Source organism: Opisthorchis viverrini, assembly GCF_000715545.1.
Source record: "Opisthorchis viverrini unplaced genomic scaffold opera_v5_346, whole genome shotgun sequence".
NCBI lineage: Eukaryota > Metazoa > Platyhelminthes > Trematoda > Opisthorchiida > Opisthorchiidae > Opisthorchis > Opisthorchis viverrini.
In genome coordinates, this window is record NW_008752004.1 from 45,578 (window position 1) to 59,356 (window position 13,779).

Sequence of the window (13,779 nt, forward strand, 5' to 3'; positions counted from 1 at the left end):
GAGCAGGTTTTACTTACCGGTTGCGCAGTTCAAAGATAGGATTTGTTTGGGCTAACCATCCTTGAGCCGTTGACCCAAAAGTTCGACCCATAAGGCGGCCCTACCCGCAGCGTCCAGCTAAACAGTCTGATTCGCGAGACACTAGGTGTTGGAGCTTCCGTAGGAGACCCTGCTCAGAGCCAGTTGTCTGACTCACTTGGCCTTAGGGAGCTTGACTACCCCGAGAGCGCGTGGATTAAGGTATAGTTATCTGACTCCTAATGCGGAGGTACACAACAAATGTCTTTTGAGCGACTCCAAACTCTGCTTTTCAAAAGTACTAAATAATGCGACGGAAGTCGGGGTCAACCGTTGGGCGATCGAAGTGTGCATATTTTAGGGCCAACCTCCAAGTTACAACGTATGAGTAGTCTTCCGTCCATTTCTGTGTGCGTTATCACTACACCACTGGAGACTGACCACTACGTCAAGGTAAGAGTCACTGTCTCATTAACGCTACAGCTTATTTCATCTCGTTCCAAGTCCGAACATTCCCCTGCGAGAGCTACCAGATACCGGACTTTTGTGTTTTCTTGCCATGTCCAGTATACCTACTGTGTGTCCAGTTTTCAAATCCCATAGGAGTTTGTGTGCAAATGTTCATCTCGCAATATATAAGGCCATTCTTGAAAAGATGTTACCAATAGCCATCTGACGTATGGCGCATACCGAGAGACTGCTTCGTTTTGCTGACACTTTTACATGGCACACTGCCTTCAGTAATCTTTCTTCAGGAAAGCCGAATTTCGGACTTCAAACCTTAGCGACAACGAGTGATCAACTCTTGTAATCAGATAGCTTTAATAGAAACATTTCTAGAGGCTATCCTTTTTTATTACCAAGCTGCACTTCTTATCTGCCACTAGTTATTGTCAAAGCAAGCAACGGACCTCGTTACGTGGTCGGGTGTCGACGGAGTCTCCAAACTAGCAAACTAAAGGCTGGTACCCGCGTGGCTCTGGATATGACAACCTTGACTATTATGCGCCAGCTCCCTCGAGAAGTTGATCCGTTGGTTCACAACATGTCTGCAGAAGATCCTGGGGATGTTTCTTATCATTCGGTTGGTGGTCTGGCTGAGCAGATTCGCGAACTCCGGGAGGTCATCGAACTCCCACTGATGAACCCAGAACTGTTCATCCGGGTCGGAATCACTCCCCCCAAGGGTTGTCTTCTGTACGGTCCCCCAGGCACCGGAAAAACTCTTCTAGCCAGAGCCGTCGCTTCTCAGCTGGATGCTAACTTCCTGAAGGTATGAATTCACATATTGGCATGTGTTTTTATCCTTTCACTAACGTTTGTTTTCGATCTCTGTTGCCAATTCACCAAGAAAAATTATTCCACAGTAGACTGAGCGAAGTTAGACCAACATGTACAACATGCAGTGGTCACACCTTAACGGATAGTGTGGCAAGCGATTGATTCTGAATAGCATCAAGTAAATTTGGGGTTCGATCCGGTCAAAACCTTCCGAATTGTGTTTTTGGCGGCTGCCCATTCCCTGCGTAAACACATACTTGTATTATCGGCATTTCTATTACGAGCAAGGTTCTTCTTATTAGACTTCCTGGATAAGAGAAATCCATCTACCAAGACTACCGACAATGTCTCTTTCTTCCTTTGAAGATATGCTATTGCAGTTACCAGTCACACTAGCTACTCAGTCTCTTCGAATGACTTTTTTGTCTACGTCCATGCGTAGGAAGATTTTTGCTTAGTGATGAACAGCTGCTCAACTTTCTAGTTCCGATACTTTATACGTGGACTGGCACCTTACGTGGATTTCAAAGTTTATTGACCGGCTAGTCAACTACCAGTGTATTGTACAATTCTTGACATCTACTCACCGTTACCGGTTGCTGATGGACTCATCCGTTAGACCACGTAAAGAAGCTTGACATGGCGTTGGGCATATTCTAGCAGTCGAATGTGGGACGCGCAATGAAGAGACCGACCTCTTAGCTTGTTATCATCCAACAGAGCCTATTCGGCTTTGTCTTTTATTTTGCCGTGTAGTGTGAAGGGTCAGCTTGTGGACTACGTTGATCCCAAGTCGATTCTGCATTCACACTTCGAAACGAATACCGTCTTTCGGTCACCAAAGGTTTGTCACACTTTTTCAAAGCATAGTACACAGTCTTGATTGTTGTCCGGCCTCTTCAACGTTCGTGGCTGGGGTTGTTCATTTATTTAAATTAACACGTAACATGCCATTTTCATGTTTTATCTACTCCATCTCATGCGCCTCCTAGGTCGTTTCGAGTAGCATCGTAGACAAGTATATCGGAGAATCGGCCCGTCTAATCCGTGAAATGTTCAACTACGCTAGGGATCACCAACCGTGTATAATCTTTATGGACGAAATTGACGCGATTGGTGGTCGTCGTTTCTCCGAGGGGACCAGCGCAGATCGGGAAATTCAACGAACGCTGATGGAACTGTTGAACCAGATGGATGGCTTTGACGCTTTGGGTCAGGTGGGTTTATTACTTTTCGGTTGTGTATTGGTAATTGTCTCCGACGTGGCTGCTGCTAACACCTCATGGGGCCGCAAAAGAATTCTAATTTTAACTAACTCACTTATTACCCATCCTTTTGCCCCTCGCTAGTCCTGTTGCCAGCCTGTCTTCGTCAGTCGATGAGCTAAAATGAGTCATATCTTCGTGCTCTCTGTATTTGTGTATCGGGCTTCTTTCCTAACAAGCCTGACATTCGTCAACACACTTTCATGTACCGGCTGTGGACGGTAGCACGAACGGTTTTCGAGTCTTTGAACTGAAAAGTACGGCTTTATTAGTTCCTATATAATCTATCGACCGTTCATATCACTTTGGGTAAAGTAGCTGTGCCTTGATCGATCTCCGAATATCGTGATTTTAGAAAGCGAAAGTTGGGATGCATATGGGCATTTGTTCGCAGGTCGTCAGTTAATCCTTTTTAGCGAGTAAATGGCGGAGCAGTACTCGCAAAGTTCAACAGGTCGTGTCATGTGGGCGGTTGACCTAGTTTGTCACACCGTTACTGTGGCTCTTCAAGCCAATCCTGGTTAATCGTTTTTTTTTTTTCGATTTTATCGTGGGTTATTTTTGTCGGAGTATTCGTTTGTTTCATCTGCACTGTTCTGCTGTCTCTTGAATTACTTGTGTGGTACATTTGTTGCCCTTAAGATATTTTCAACGTGTCGAATTGAATAGCTTCTACAACTTCCATGTCCGCAGGTGAAAATGATCATGGCCACAAATCGTCCTGATACCCTAGATCCTGCTTTACTTCGTCCTGGACGTTTGGATAGGAAAATTGGTGAGTGATTTATGATCGCACCATACTTAACCGTGTTTGTTGGATGTGTATTCATTCGGAAATTTGAAGTGCTACACTCTGTTGAGCTGTCTAACCTACCGTGATGTATCGGGTGCGATTGTATGTTGAATCGGGTTATTCGTACGTGAGGTTACTTGCTCAAGCATCGTGTCGGAATTTCATGTGAACGTACGACACAGTATCCACAACACTTGCAAGAATTGAGAAGGCAGCTAATCACAGCGGGGGCGCGCCTCAACCATTCAAAGGACTGGATAAGGAGAGTCCGCTGGGACCATATTCCCTTCTTTCCTGGTCCAGTAATGTGGATAAATCGAAGTTTGTCCTCTACTGTAAGTGGTCGTTGATTTCCGCGTCTGTTCACTCTTGAAAGTAATTTCCGAACGGCGAGTGAAGTACACCATACTTTCACCTATACTAACCAACGAGTGCGATCCCAATATGACGGCTTCTGTCGAGCATCCAGTACTTGGCTATTGGATATCACGCGTGCTAATGTCTGGTTTTCGCATTTATCGCCTTTTCGAGTGTGATAGTACACTGCCATTTGATTGTTCCGATCGAAGGTGCTCGCCTAAAACCAGCTACTGAGTGTCCAGCTGGTGGATGAAAAGCAAACAACCAATCTATGCCAACGAAGAGCTGATTTCGTCGAGGATGGTGATAATGATGCTGACGGGTACACCTACCTGTTTCACTGAGCGGCCGCTACTCAGCTCATCCATCGCCAACAGATCTTGCCACCAGAAGTATGCACCAGTAAGTAGATTTCTGGTTTTTGCACCACTTATTCTCTGGAGCGGCACGTCATTTAATTCTCGACGGTAGATGTGTTAGACTACAGTACGGGCTGTGTTGCTGTGAGACCCGACTACCGCAGATGGAGGGTCTGAGACATCTTCACATCTCAGGTCACCGATGATATCTTGGGAACATATCCAGAATTGACTGGTAGTGAGGTTACTGGGAAACGCGATTGGTGAGCCACCAGACACTTCACTATAGGAACGCACCCGGAATTCAAGCTACGATGACTCGGTCATCTGTTACGCATATTGAGTTATCGTCAGTCACGAAGAGCGTTGTCCCCCATTCCAAAAACAGACGAGCAGAATATGATCTAGCCCAAGGAAATTGAGGATGTTATGGAAGTGTTGGTGCTGCCGGTATTGGTTGTTTCCAGCAGTCATTTGGGCCACGTGGAGTTAAATGCTAAACCCCCAAAAACAAATCGTTCAAATAGAGATTTATCAACAAATGCGGTACCATGAATACAATAATAAAACAATGGAATCGTACAATTCTCAAATGGTTGGATTACGCCGGCTTGTATACACCGGTTCAGGAAGTGCTAATTCCAAACGGGATCCCAAAATTCACACCGGCTCAAGGCAACGTGGCTACAAGATAGCGAAACCCACGTGTTGATTTAAACAAGACGTACGATGACAAAGTCAAAGAGAGGTCAAAACAAGAAAGGCGTTGTAGGCACAAAACACAAACAACAAAATAGTAAATGACGTTGTATAAAATAAGAATAAAAGGAAAGGATCAACACCGCCCCCCAAAGCCAGCATGATTTTCCATAATCTGCCAATTCGATCCACCGCATGCAAGAATGGCATCAACGCGAATGGTACAATAGCTCTAGCTCAATCTGGAGCATGCACCTATTTAGCAACTAGGTGTCTTCTACTGCTATATCAGGCAGATGCGACGTATATTCTGTCTAACCTTACCTGAGACAGTCTTTACTAGCAATTCCCGAATATGTCCATCACTTACCGGCTTGGCCTCCACTATGATGCCTTTCTCCCAGTATCAGCGACTTGGATTTTGGCAGCTGAATAATACGAAGTCTGCAACTCGAAAATCTCGACGGCTTCGCGGAATGTACTCCTTCAACCATCGACATCAAAAGGTGTCAGCCAACACCTGTTCGTGTCCCCAATATCTGTCACGCATATTGGTCACATCACCTGCTAGACCAAGATATCCCCGTAATAAGAACAAGTGACTTGGGTCACTTGGGTCTACTGAGTCTGGATCATCGTAGACAGCTGCCGGTGGACGGTTATCTGAAATACGCCCGACATCAGTGAGGAAAGTAGACAAAGGTTCGTCAGTCAACGCTTGCTCGAGGGAGACCACATTCAACACTCGGTGAACAGGTTATATCTGACGCTCCCATAATCCTCCAAGGTGACTGCTTTAGGGTGGATTAAAGTGCCACTCGATCTCGTGGACTTAGGTTCTCTTGTTAACTGGGTCGCAATTTAGCAATTTCGGAAATTACCGGAGTTCTCGTTCGGCTTCAACAAAGTTAATTTCTTGGTCACTACGTCTCCTCTGGTGAACGGCGGTGGTTAAGAAAACGGGAAAGCGTCATAGGAAAGGAGTTAGTTGATAAAAGATGAACTACCTCGATGTGAAGTGCATGAGTCTTCAAACAGACATATACGTATCGCTTCCTCGACCGTCGTCCGCTGCGTATAAAAAAGGACCGAAATAATCCAAACCAGTCACGGCAAAATCGTGACCAGGTCCAACTCTTCAGGCTGGTGGCCATCATCTGTTTCGCTGGCTTCACCGACATACACCAACGCAGAAGCCCTTTAACTGCGGCTGCCACCTTGACAACCCAAAATTTCTTATGCATAACAGCTAGAAATGTGACGTGCCCATGTGTTCTTCCGAAGCATAATAGTAACTAGTCCAGCAGTGTCACATGATGTCTGCGGGATTGGGACAATCCACCATTTTGCAGCCTTCCTCCGACACACAGCCCTTCAAGAAGTACTGGAGAAACTCTACGTAGCGAATTAGCTGACTTCGAATTCCGGGCCTCATCGGGGCGTGATTCTCCGGTGAGGGAACTCTATACCTGCTGAAAGACGTGTCGGTGTCTCCGGTCTTTCAGGATGGGGCATACATGACCCCTATTGGCTTGACTGAAGCCACTAACCGACTTCAGTGGCTTTCGTACCACCGGTTTCTATCCGAATTGTCTGACTGAGATGTAAATATCTCGAATGTTTGGTAAAGTGACATTTGGGCCATCTGTTACATATGCATCTAATGTAGTATGTTTGTATGACACTGAGACAGCTTTTATGCGCTATGCCGTAATTGAGAAGACTGTGTGTACATCGACCAGTCCATTTGAGTCCAGGACGAGTTTGTGAGTTGTGGACAAATACGGTCAGGAATGTATGAATCGGGTTGCGTGCCATGCAGCAACGGTGTCGAACGCCTAGTTCCTAGAGGAGCACTTCCACTGGGGCCATGGAACGTCACTTTGGAACAGACGCTTGCTTTACCGAGAATCTTTCCATCAATTTTGAACTCCGCTCCATATTTCTTTCCAATGGTATCTCACTATGTGCACTTGTTCGCTTACCTCCCAGTTGCCGACCAATGTGAAGGAGTATAGGTAGTTTAGAGTAAAAAAAAACCGTTCAGCTGCAGCATCCTTTCTGTGCCTAGCTGCCATCCCACCCGAAGGTTGCACAAGGGCTGGGATACTGCCAGGGTGCCCAAGCCTAGACAGAGGAAGTCCAGAGGCAGAGGTCGGGTTCGAACCACGGACCTTCCGGTCAGTAAATCTAACCACTAGGCCATCTCGCTCCAGTATGGAGTTATGCATACATATATAGGGTACATCTGTTTACCGTGTACAGACGCTCGATTGTCCGCTCTTTTGTTCGTCTGACTTCCTACTGTTCTACATGGGGTTCACACTGTTTCCGTTTACTTCCCCAGAGATTCCACTTCCCAACGAACAGGCCCGAATGGACATAATGAAGATTCACTCCGCGCCGATAGCAAAACACGGCGAAATCGGTACGTCTCATATAAAGTTACCCTTCTGTTAACTGGTCAACTCCACGATCGAAGATAGTGTAATACTGTCCTCAAAGAACCGCCTTGAGGGATAATGAAATGACCCCCTGAACTAGGGTGTATGCTAGTGTACGGGCAGGATGAGGCCAATGATCGTGTCCAGCTTGTATCATGTAGATAACTAAAAACTATCGTTTTGCGAAATAAATGATTTCATGAAAGACAAATGTTGAGTGACAACTCCAGGAAGTTGTACTTTCGCGTGACAGCATAAGAATGGTAACTATTCAGAAGCCCGGCAATATTCGACCCTTTTCTCCAACCACGTTGTGTCGCACTCTAACAAATGTGATTCTCCACATCGTCGGGGTCTTGCTGTCTCACGGTTATCTACCGTTATTCTCACTAACTGCCGTTGTTGAGGCTCGCACCCCTTGTAGTTCACCATCTATGGTTAAGTCAGGAATTCCGTGTTTGAGGATGATTGCAGTGAGAAAGTAATGAGGAACTAGAATCGTTGCTCGTGTGATCCTAGGAGATCGTTTGGTTTGGGGGATGGCAATTGGGATGCCTTCTTTTGAGAGTGAAGGGCATTGTATGTCGAAGCTCGGTCACATTCCCCACACTTACACCTTCAGACGATATGCATTCGATGTCTTCTCCAAACGTGGGAACTCCGCGCAGTTTCCGCTGGTGTGCTAGCGTGGACAGTCCCCCGTGTATTTAACACCGGTGAATTCCTTCGCGGCTGTGCATGACACTCCTTCCAGACCACGGCCTTCTCTTCTGTTTGACCGACTTAATTCAACTGTTCCCAAATTATTATAGAAGGGAATGGTTATGCTAGTAATTTCGATTGAGTTGCGTAAAAAGGTGGAATTTTTTTAGAGCTGACGTATCCAATTAGCAAACCGGAGGTATCACACCGTCTCATATACCCTATTGCTTCTACGTCACGTGACCATAAAACCAGCACAATTTGCTTGCCCATTGCTGACTCGTTGCCCGTGTGGCCGTGAACGTAAGTCAATTCCACGCGCGATGGTACTCAAACCACCCAGAAACTTGTCAGGAATATTGCATTCCGCTTATATTATTATGGGTTGGAAATCTGATATCGTTCCACGTCGATCGGTACAACACCATCTGAATAGAGCAGAACATTTTGACATCTCTTCGTGTTAGGCGGAATTCTGCTCGGAAACTGCTCTAGCGCTTGCAGTTAGGTGCCAATACGGCCATGAAGCCAGTTCCGCACGTGATGGCCAGAATCTCGGGCTGCTCGTGGGTCCGGCATCAAGTGGAGCTTTTGTCGGCCGAAAGTGTGGACCCAACAGCCAATCCTGATTCAGTTTCCTGCGAATGGTAGTTGCTAATGCCTCATCCAGAAAGCGTCAGAATTTCCATAACGCCTCACCTAATGTACGACGCGCTGTACGTCGTATATTGGTTTTGGGCCTTGAAAAACTTTGTGTACCTTTGCTGGTTCTGTTGACGAGGACGCTAGGTGGGAACTGAGCTGAGGTATTACCGTTATTACACTTCTTTTGGCCTAAACCATCTATAAGGAACATACAAAATCGAATAAAACAGCAAGTAATTGTCAAACTAGTTAAAATCAATATTTACTATTGATGTTCGGGACTGCCATAGTTGCTGCGGGTTTAGTGAGTCACGTGAAGCCTATAAGCGATTGTCCGGCCAAGCTAGACTCAAAGCGCCTGTGTAAGTCCAGAATCCCAATATATATTTTGTAGTAGAAACTCGTAAATCCCTGGCATCATCACTTCCGACATACACTTTGAAAATCGCCCCTTTGTTCGGCCAATTGGACTGCCTTCACAGCAGCAAACAAATCGATAGACGCACATTAAGGTATTCTGTCTTACAGCTCTTGTTTGGGGTGGGATGGCCCAAGCGGCTAGAGCGCGAATTTACTGACCGGAAGGTCCGTGGTTCGCACCCAGCATCTGCCTCGCGACTTCCCTGCCTAGGCTTGGGCAGACTGGCAGTATCCCAGCCCTCGTGCCTCCTTCGTGTGGCATGGCAGTTAGGCACCGAAAGGGTGCTACAGCTGAACGATTTCTTGTTTGGTGACGCAATGGCTGATGCGAGCCATGTTCGAGCGCGTGGCGCAGAATGTCCTAGTTAGCGCCTTTTGTAATCTTCCAACTAGCATCGCACTTATCACGTCTCCTTTGAACCTGAAGGGGGAGGTAAAATTAGGTTTTGCCCCTTGTATAGCTTTCTTGGCAGGTCTCTATTTGGGTTGTTTCACCAGAAATTTTTCGGGTGGCCATTCTGTTGAAACACACTTTGAAATGTCCCCTTCCACCAGAGTGCTTTCCGAACGGATTTTTACTGCTCTGTCATATGAACAATGCACAAGATTCCGTTTGACCGTTACGAAGATGTGTGCACTTGTCCGTGCATGTCGTTCTTCTGTATGCACACTGTTGTATTGGCCCATCTTGTATTCTGGTCGGTAAGACTCCCAGAAAGGACAGTGATTATTTGTTCAGATTCTCGTGTAAAAGATACTTCTGGATGGGCCTTTTTGAAAATATCCAGCACGTGGGCAGAATCGACAGGATCATCACACAGGAGCCAGTCAACACGTTTGACTACGTGATGTGGATCCCGTGATTGAAGGATGAGCGGCGCTATATTCTGTCTAAGTGCGAGTCAATCACACTGCTTATCAGCCGCCCGTAGCCGAACGGTTAAGTGTTCAAACTGCTAGCCAGGAATTCGCGGGTTCGAGGCATTCCGGAGTTTCGTGAGATGCGCACTGCTGATGATTCTCAATAAGGATGAAACAGCTGTACAGTGCTTCTCGGCTTTTCAGCATAGATTGGCTTCAGTTACATGACGAAATCTCCACAAAAACAACTTATTTGCCAAAAGATTGTCAAGAGATTGTATTGTACAGGGGAAACTACGGAATCGTGGGATGATATCCTCCAACTAATTCAGTCGCTTAAAACAGCAAACTAAATGTTACGCTGGAGATAGTGCGCATAGCAATGCCTCGCGTCTATTGGTCAACAATCCTTCAAGAAACTTGTGGTACTTTGATTGACTGAATCTTGTGTCGACTTCGACTTCGTTCAACTCAGTCTTGTGTAGTGCGCATGGCAATGCCTCGCGTCCATTGGTCAACAATCCTTCAAAAAACTTGTGGCACTTTGATTGACTGAATCTTGTGACGACTTCGACTTCGTTCAACTCAGTCTTGTGTTTCGCCTCGATTACTAGCATTCAAACAACCCAGTGCTTCGTGTACGAAAGCACTTTGTAGAGACATTGAGACTCACTTGACCGGGCTTCACGCGACTCACTAAATTCGCACTAACTTTAGCAGCCCCGAACTTCAATAATCAATATTGATTTTAAGCAGTTTGACGTTTACTTTCTGTCTTTCGATTTCGTCTGTCTCATATACAAATAGTTTGAACCGGAGAAGAGATAGTTGGAGGTCAAAACTGTTACAATGGAGCTTTGTTCATCAAAACGCTTGTTTACGTAGCCGTCGCAACAAGTAGAACGGTTGGTCAGTTGTGCTGAGTAGATGAGAGTTGAGTTTTTGTGATAGGTTCGCATGCTTACCAGCCGTGCTTGCACTGTGTGAACATACCCTCAACTTATGCTATTATTCCTTTAGTAACGCTTGAACAAGAGGTCAATTCTGGAAGTTTGTTCCCCAAAGTTTATCCGCTAACAGTGCAGTCGTTTAAAAGCCAGGTGAATAACTGGGTATGCCACGTAACACTATAACGGAGGAGGTCGCCTTTGTTTGTTCTGGTGCTCATGTCTGCCTTATCTACTATCTAGTCGTAATTCCATTTTGGTTCTTTCAGATTGGGAGGCAGTGGTAAAGCTTTCTGACGGATTCAACGGTGCCGACTTGCGTAACGTTTGCACGGAAGCCGGTGAGTGCCTTTCATAACCGTTAGTAGTGTTTCATGACGTCGTATGATTTTACCTGCTAGTCGCAGGTATTCGCCAATACGTATGACTGGTTTATAGCTGTCAATGATGGTTGTGATGACAAATAGCATTGTTATCGCTTCTGACTCGCGCTTTTGTTGTATCTTGTTTTTGAAACGGACCCATCTGTGATTATTTCGAACAATGTTGCCACGTTTCCTGATAGTTTGCAATTTATTGCTTCTCTTTGGAACACAAAATAGGGGAAGCACTGTACGCAAGTATCTGAACGGGATTCCAGAACGCCTTTGGGTGAGAAATATACGCATCAGACCGCCACTGGGTTTAGTAAACTACGGCTTGTAAGAAACCAGTTCATATAATCCTGCTGTTCAGCGAGAAAATGAGCCTACAACCCTCAGCTACAACACCTCGTGGACCTATCCTGCTATCCTAAGTCACAACAATATGGACTTCGAGGATAATTTGTTTAAATTTTCTCCCTCATTCGGCCTCCGTTGTCAAGCTTCTCACGGTGGAAAAACTTCATAGTGACTTTCCCGCAGAATGAAACTTTCTCTGTCCCTTCCAGTCTTCTCCATTATAGTGCTTTATCTAAGTTCATGAATTAGAACAATCAAAACAAACAACAAACATGAAAGTAAGGCCCCAGTTTGAGCAAATCCGTATTGCTGTCACCGATGGTAATTGACTGAATGAGTCGCAAGTCTCACAGATGATGGGGTAGCAGTCTTGCGATCCACAAGTGGTGGTGACAATGATCCTCTTGGATGATCTGTGGTGCAACAAACCTGTGGGGTTCGGATTTAAAGGTGACAAAATGGATAATTCACTGCGTCCTGGTTGGCACTTATTCGGTGGGTGCCGAAGCACACTTACGAGCGTACCGACAATAGGCTAGATTGCAATCAGATAACATAACCGACCTTGACCTTGTTCGCAAACTACGCCGCTCTTATAACTCGATACCTCTTACAGACATGGAGAGCATTGCTCTAAAAATCTGAGGTCTATTGTTAAAAACTAACGAAACTTCTCAACTATTTGATGGAAACGGGTCACTAGCTAACCCATTCAGAATCATCTGCCGGGTCGTCAACAATCAATCGAAAGTAGCCATGGATTTGATTCTTAATGAGGCTGAATTGATCGCGTTCATTCTGGGGAGAACATCATTCTGTGCGCAAAAAACGACTAACTCGACAAGACTCAACTGATCTTCGATCGATCTATCAAGCAAAACAGTCACTTCGATCAGATGACCTGAACGCTGTTCTCATAATTGTCTGTACGTTAATTCGCTTTAGTTCAATCCTGCTGGTTATGCTGTTCTCTCAAATACAATGCCGAAAACTGCTAATCAGTGTGACCAGTCCTCGCACACTCACCTGATGAGCTCAGTCCATAATTTCGTGAGCCACCGTGTTCGTGGTATCTTCATCTCCACGTCATTTGTTTTGTGTAAATTATCCCTCACTCGCTTGACGCATTTTACGTTCCAGGTATGTTTGCCATTCGAGCTGAGCGTGATTACACTGTGGAGGAAGATTTCATGAAAGCCGTACGAAAAATCAGTGATGCGAAGAAACTAGAAACCAAACTAGACTACAAACCTGTGTGATTTCTCCATTGTGTATTATTTTCGTTCTTGCTTGATAACAACCACTTCACACAGTGACTTTTACCTGGGTTCTGAACGAATAGGTGGAATCTCACGTATTGCGCGAATGTTGTTCTGGTCTTGAAAGTTCCCGCTGTTTATCCACTGTTTGTGCTTGCTCGAAAAATCAAGAGCTCTTTCGAACCGTATAACCTTTTAGTTGGGCGAATTGATGGTTTGCCCAAGATGGCTCGAATTTACTGAATAGAAGGTTCGTGGTTCGGACCTGACTTCTGCCTCTCGACTTCCCCTGTCTAGGCTTGGGCAACCTGGCATTATCCCAGCCCTTGTGCTTCCTTCGGGTGGCATGGCAGCAAAAGGGTGTTACAGCCGAACGATGATCGTTTGCCCTACGTTGATGTTCGTTATAGCCCAGGTTCCGGTCCACAACAAGAGTCCTAAAGGAAATGCACTAGTGGAGCCAAGGTTTCCCGGGGATTACTGTACGCGATAGGGCTGATGCGGTTGTCCAACGCAGTAGTCTTTCGGCTTCACAAAATCCTACAGCTTAGTCATGTGCTGAGGAATAGTTACTTGGGGAACCGATCAGCATCGGTACATTGGTGTTCCAGTAGAAATGGCACTGTCGTGTTGTGAATAAGCTGATCAGCCGTTTGCGGGTCGTTTCTCTCTTCCATAGGATTTCGAAGTTGAAACAGAGACCGGAGGTTCATTTCCCGATTGCAAGTTTTTCAGCCTTCCCACAGCTCCTGAAGTGAAATTTGTATTTAGTGTGAAACTGGGATTAGGTAAATTCTCCACAGTGGATTTTCCTTGGAACTAGGTGCGGACCAGGGTTGTCTTGCAATCCGGGTAGGAACATTAACTGTTATCGAATTTCAGGGGGTCTTTGGTAACTGGAGCCCCCGAAGGGTGCTGCAGTCTCAGTATGCACTCACTTCAGTTTCCTCCACAAACCATTAGTGTAGTTTTCTTTCACATTAACACCACTGTGCACAATACAG

The 13,779-nt window shown here is 45.7% G+C and overlaps 1 protein-coding gene across 1 annotated transcript; it reads left to right on the forward strand.

Annotated features, from left to right (window-relative positions):
- Nucleotides 1-402: 402 nt before the first annotated feature.
- On the forward strand, nt 403-12,981 carry T265_10217 (hypothetical protein; the record flags this gene model as incomplete). The annotated part of the gene is made up of 6 exons (XM_009176526.1): nt 403-471; nt 980-1,291; nt 2,292-2,516; nt 3,258-3,339; nt 11,064-11,135; nt 12,657-12,981. The coding sequence occupies 6 exons, from the start codon at nt 403-405 to the stop codon at nt 12,773-12,775; spliced, it is 879 nt and encodes a 292-aa protein (XP_009174790.1).
- Nucleotides 12,982-13,779: the final 798 nt, after the last annotated feature.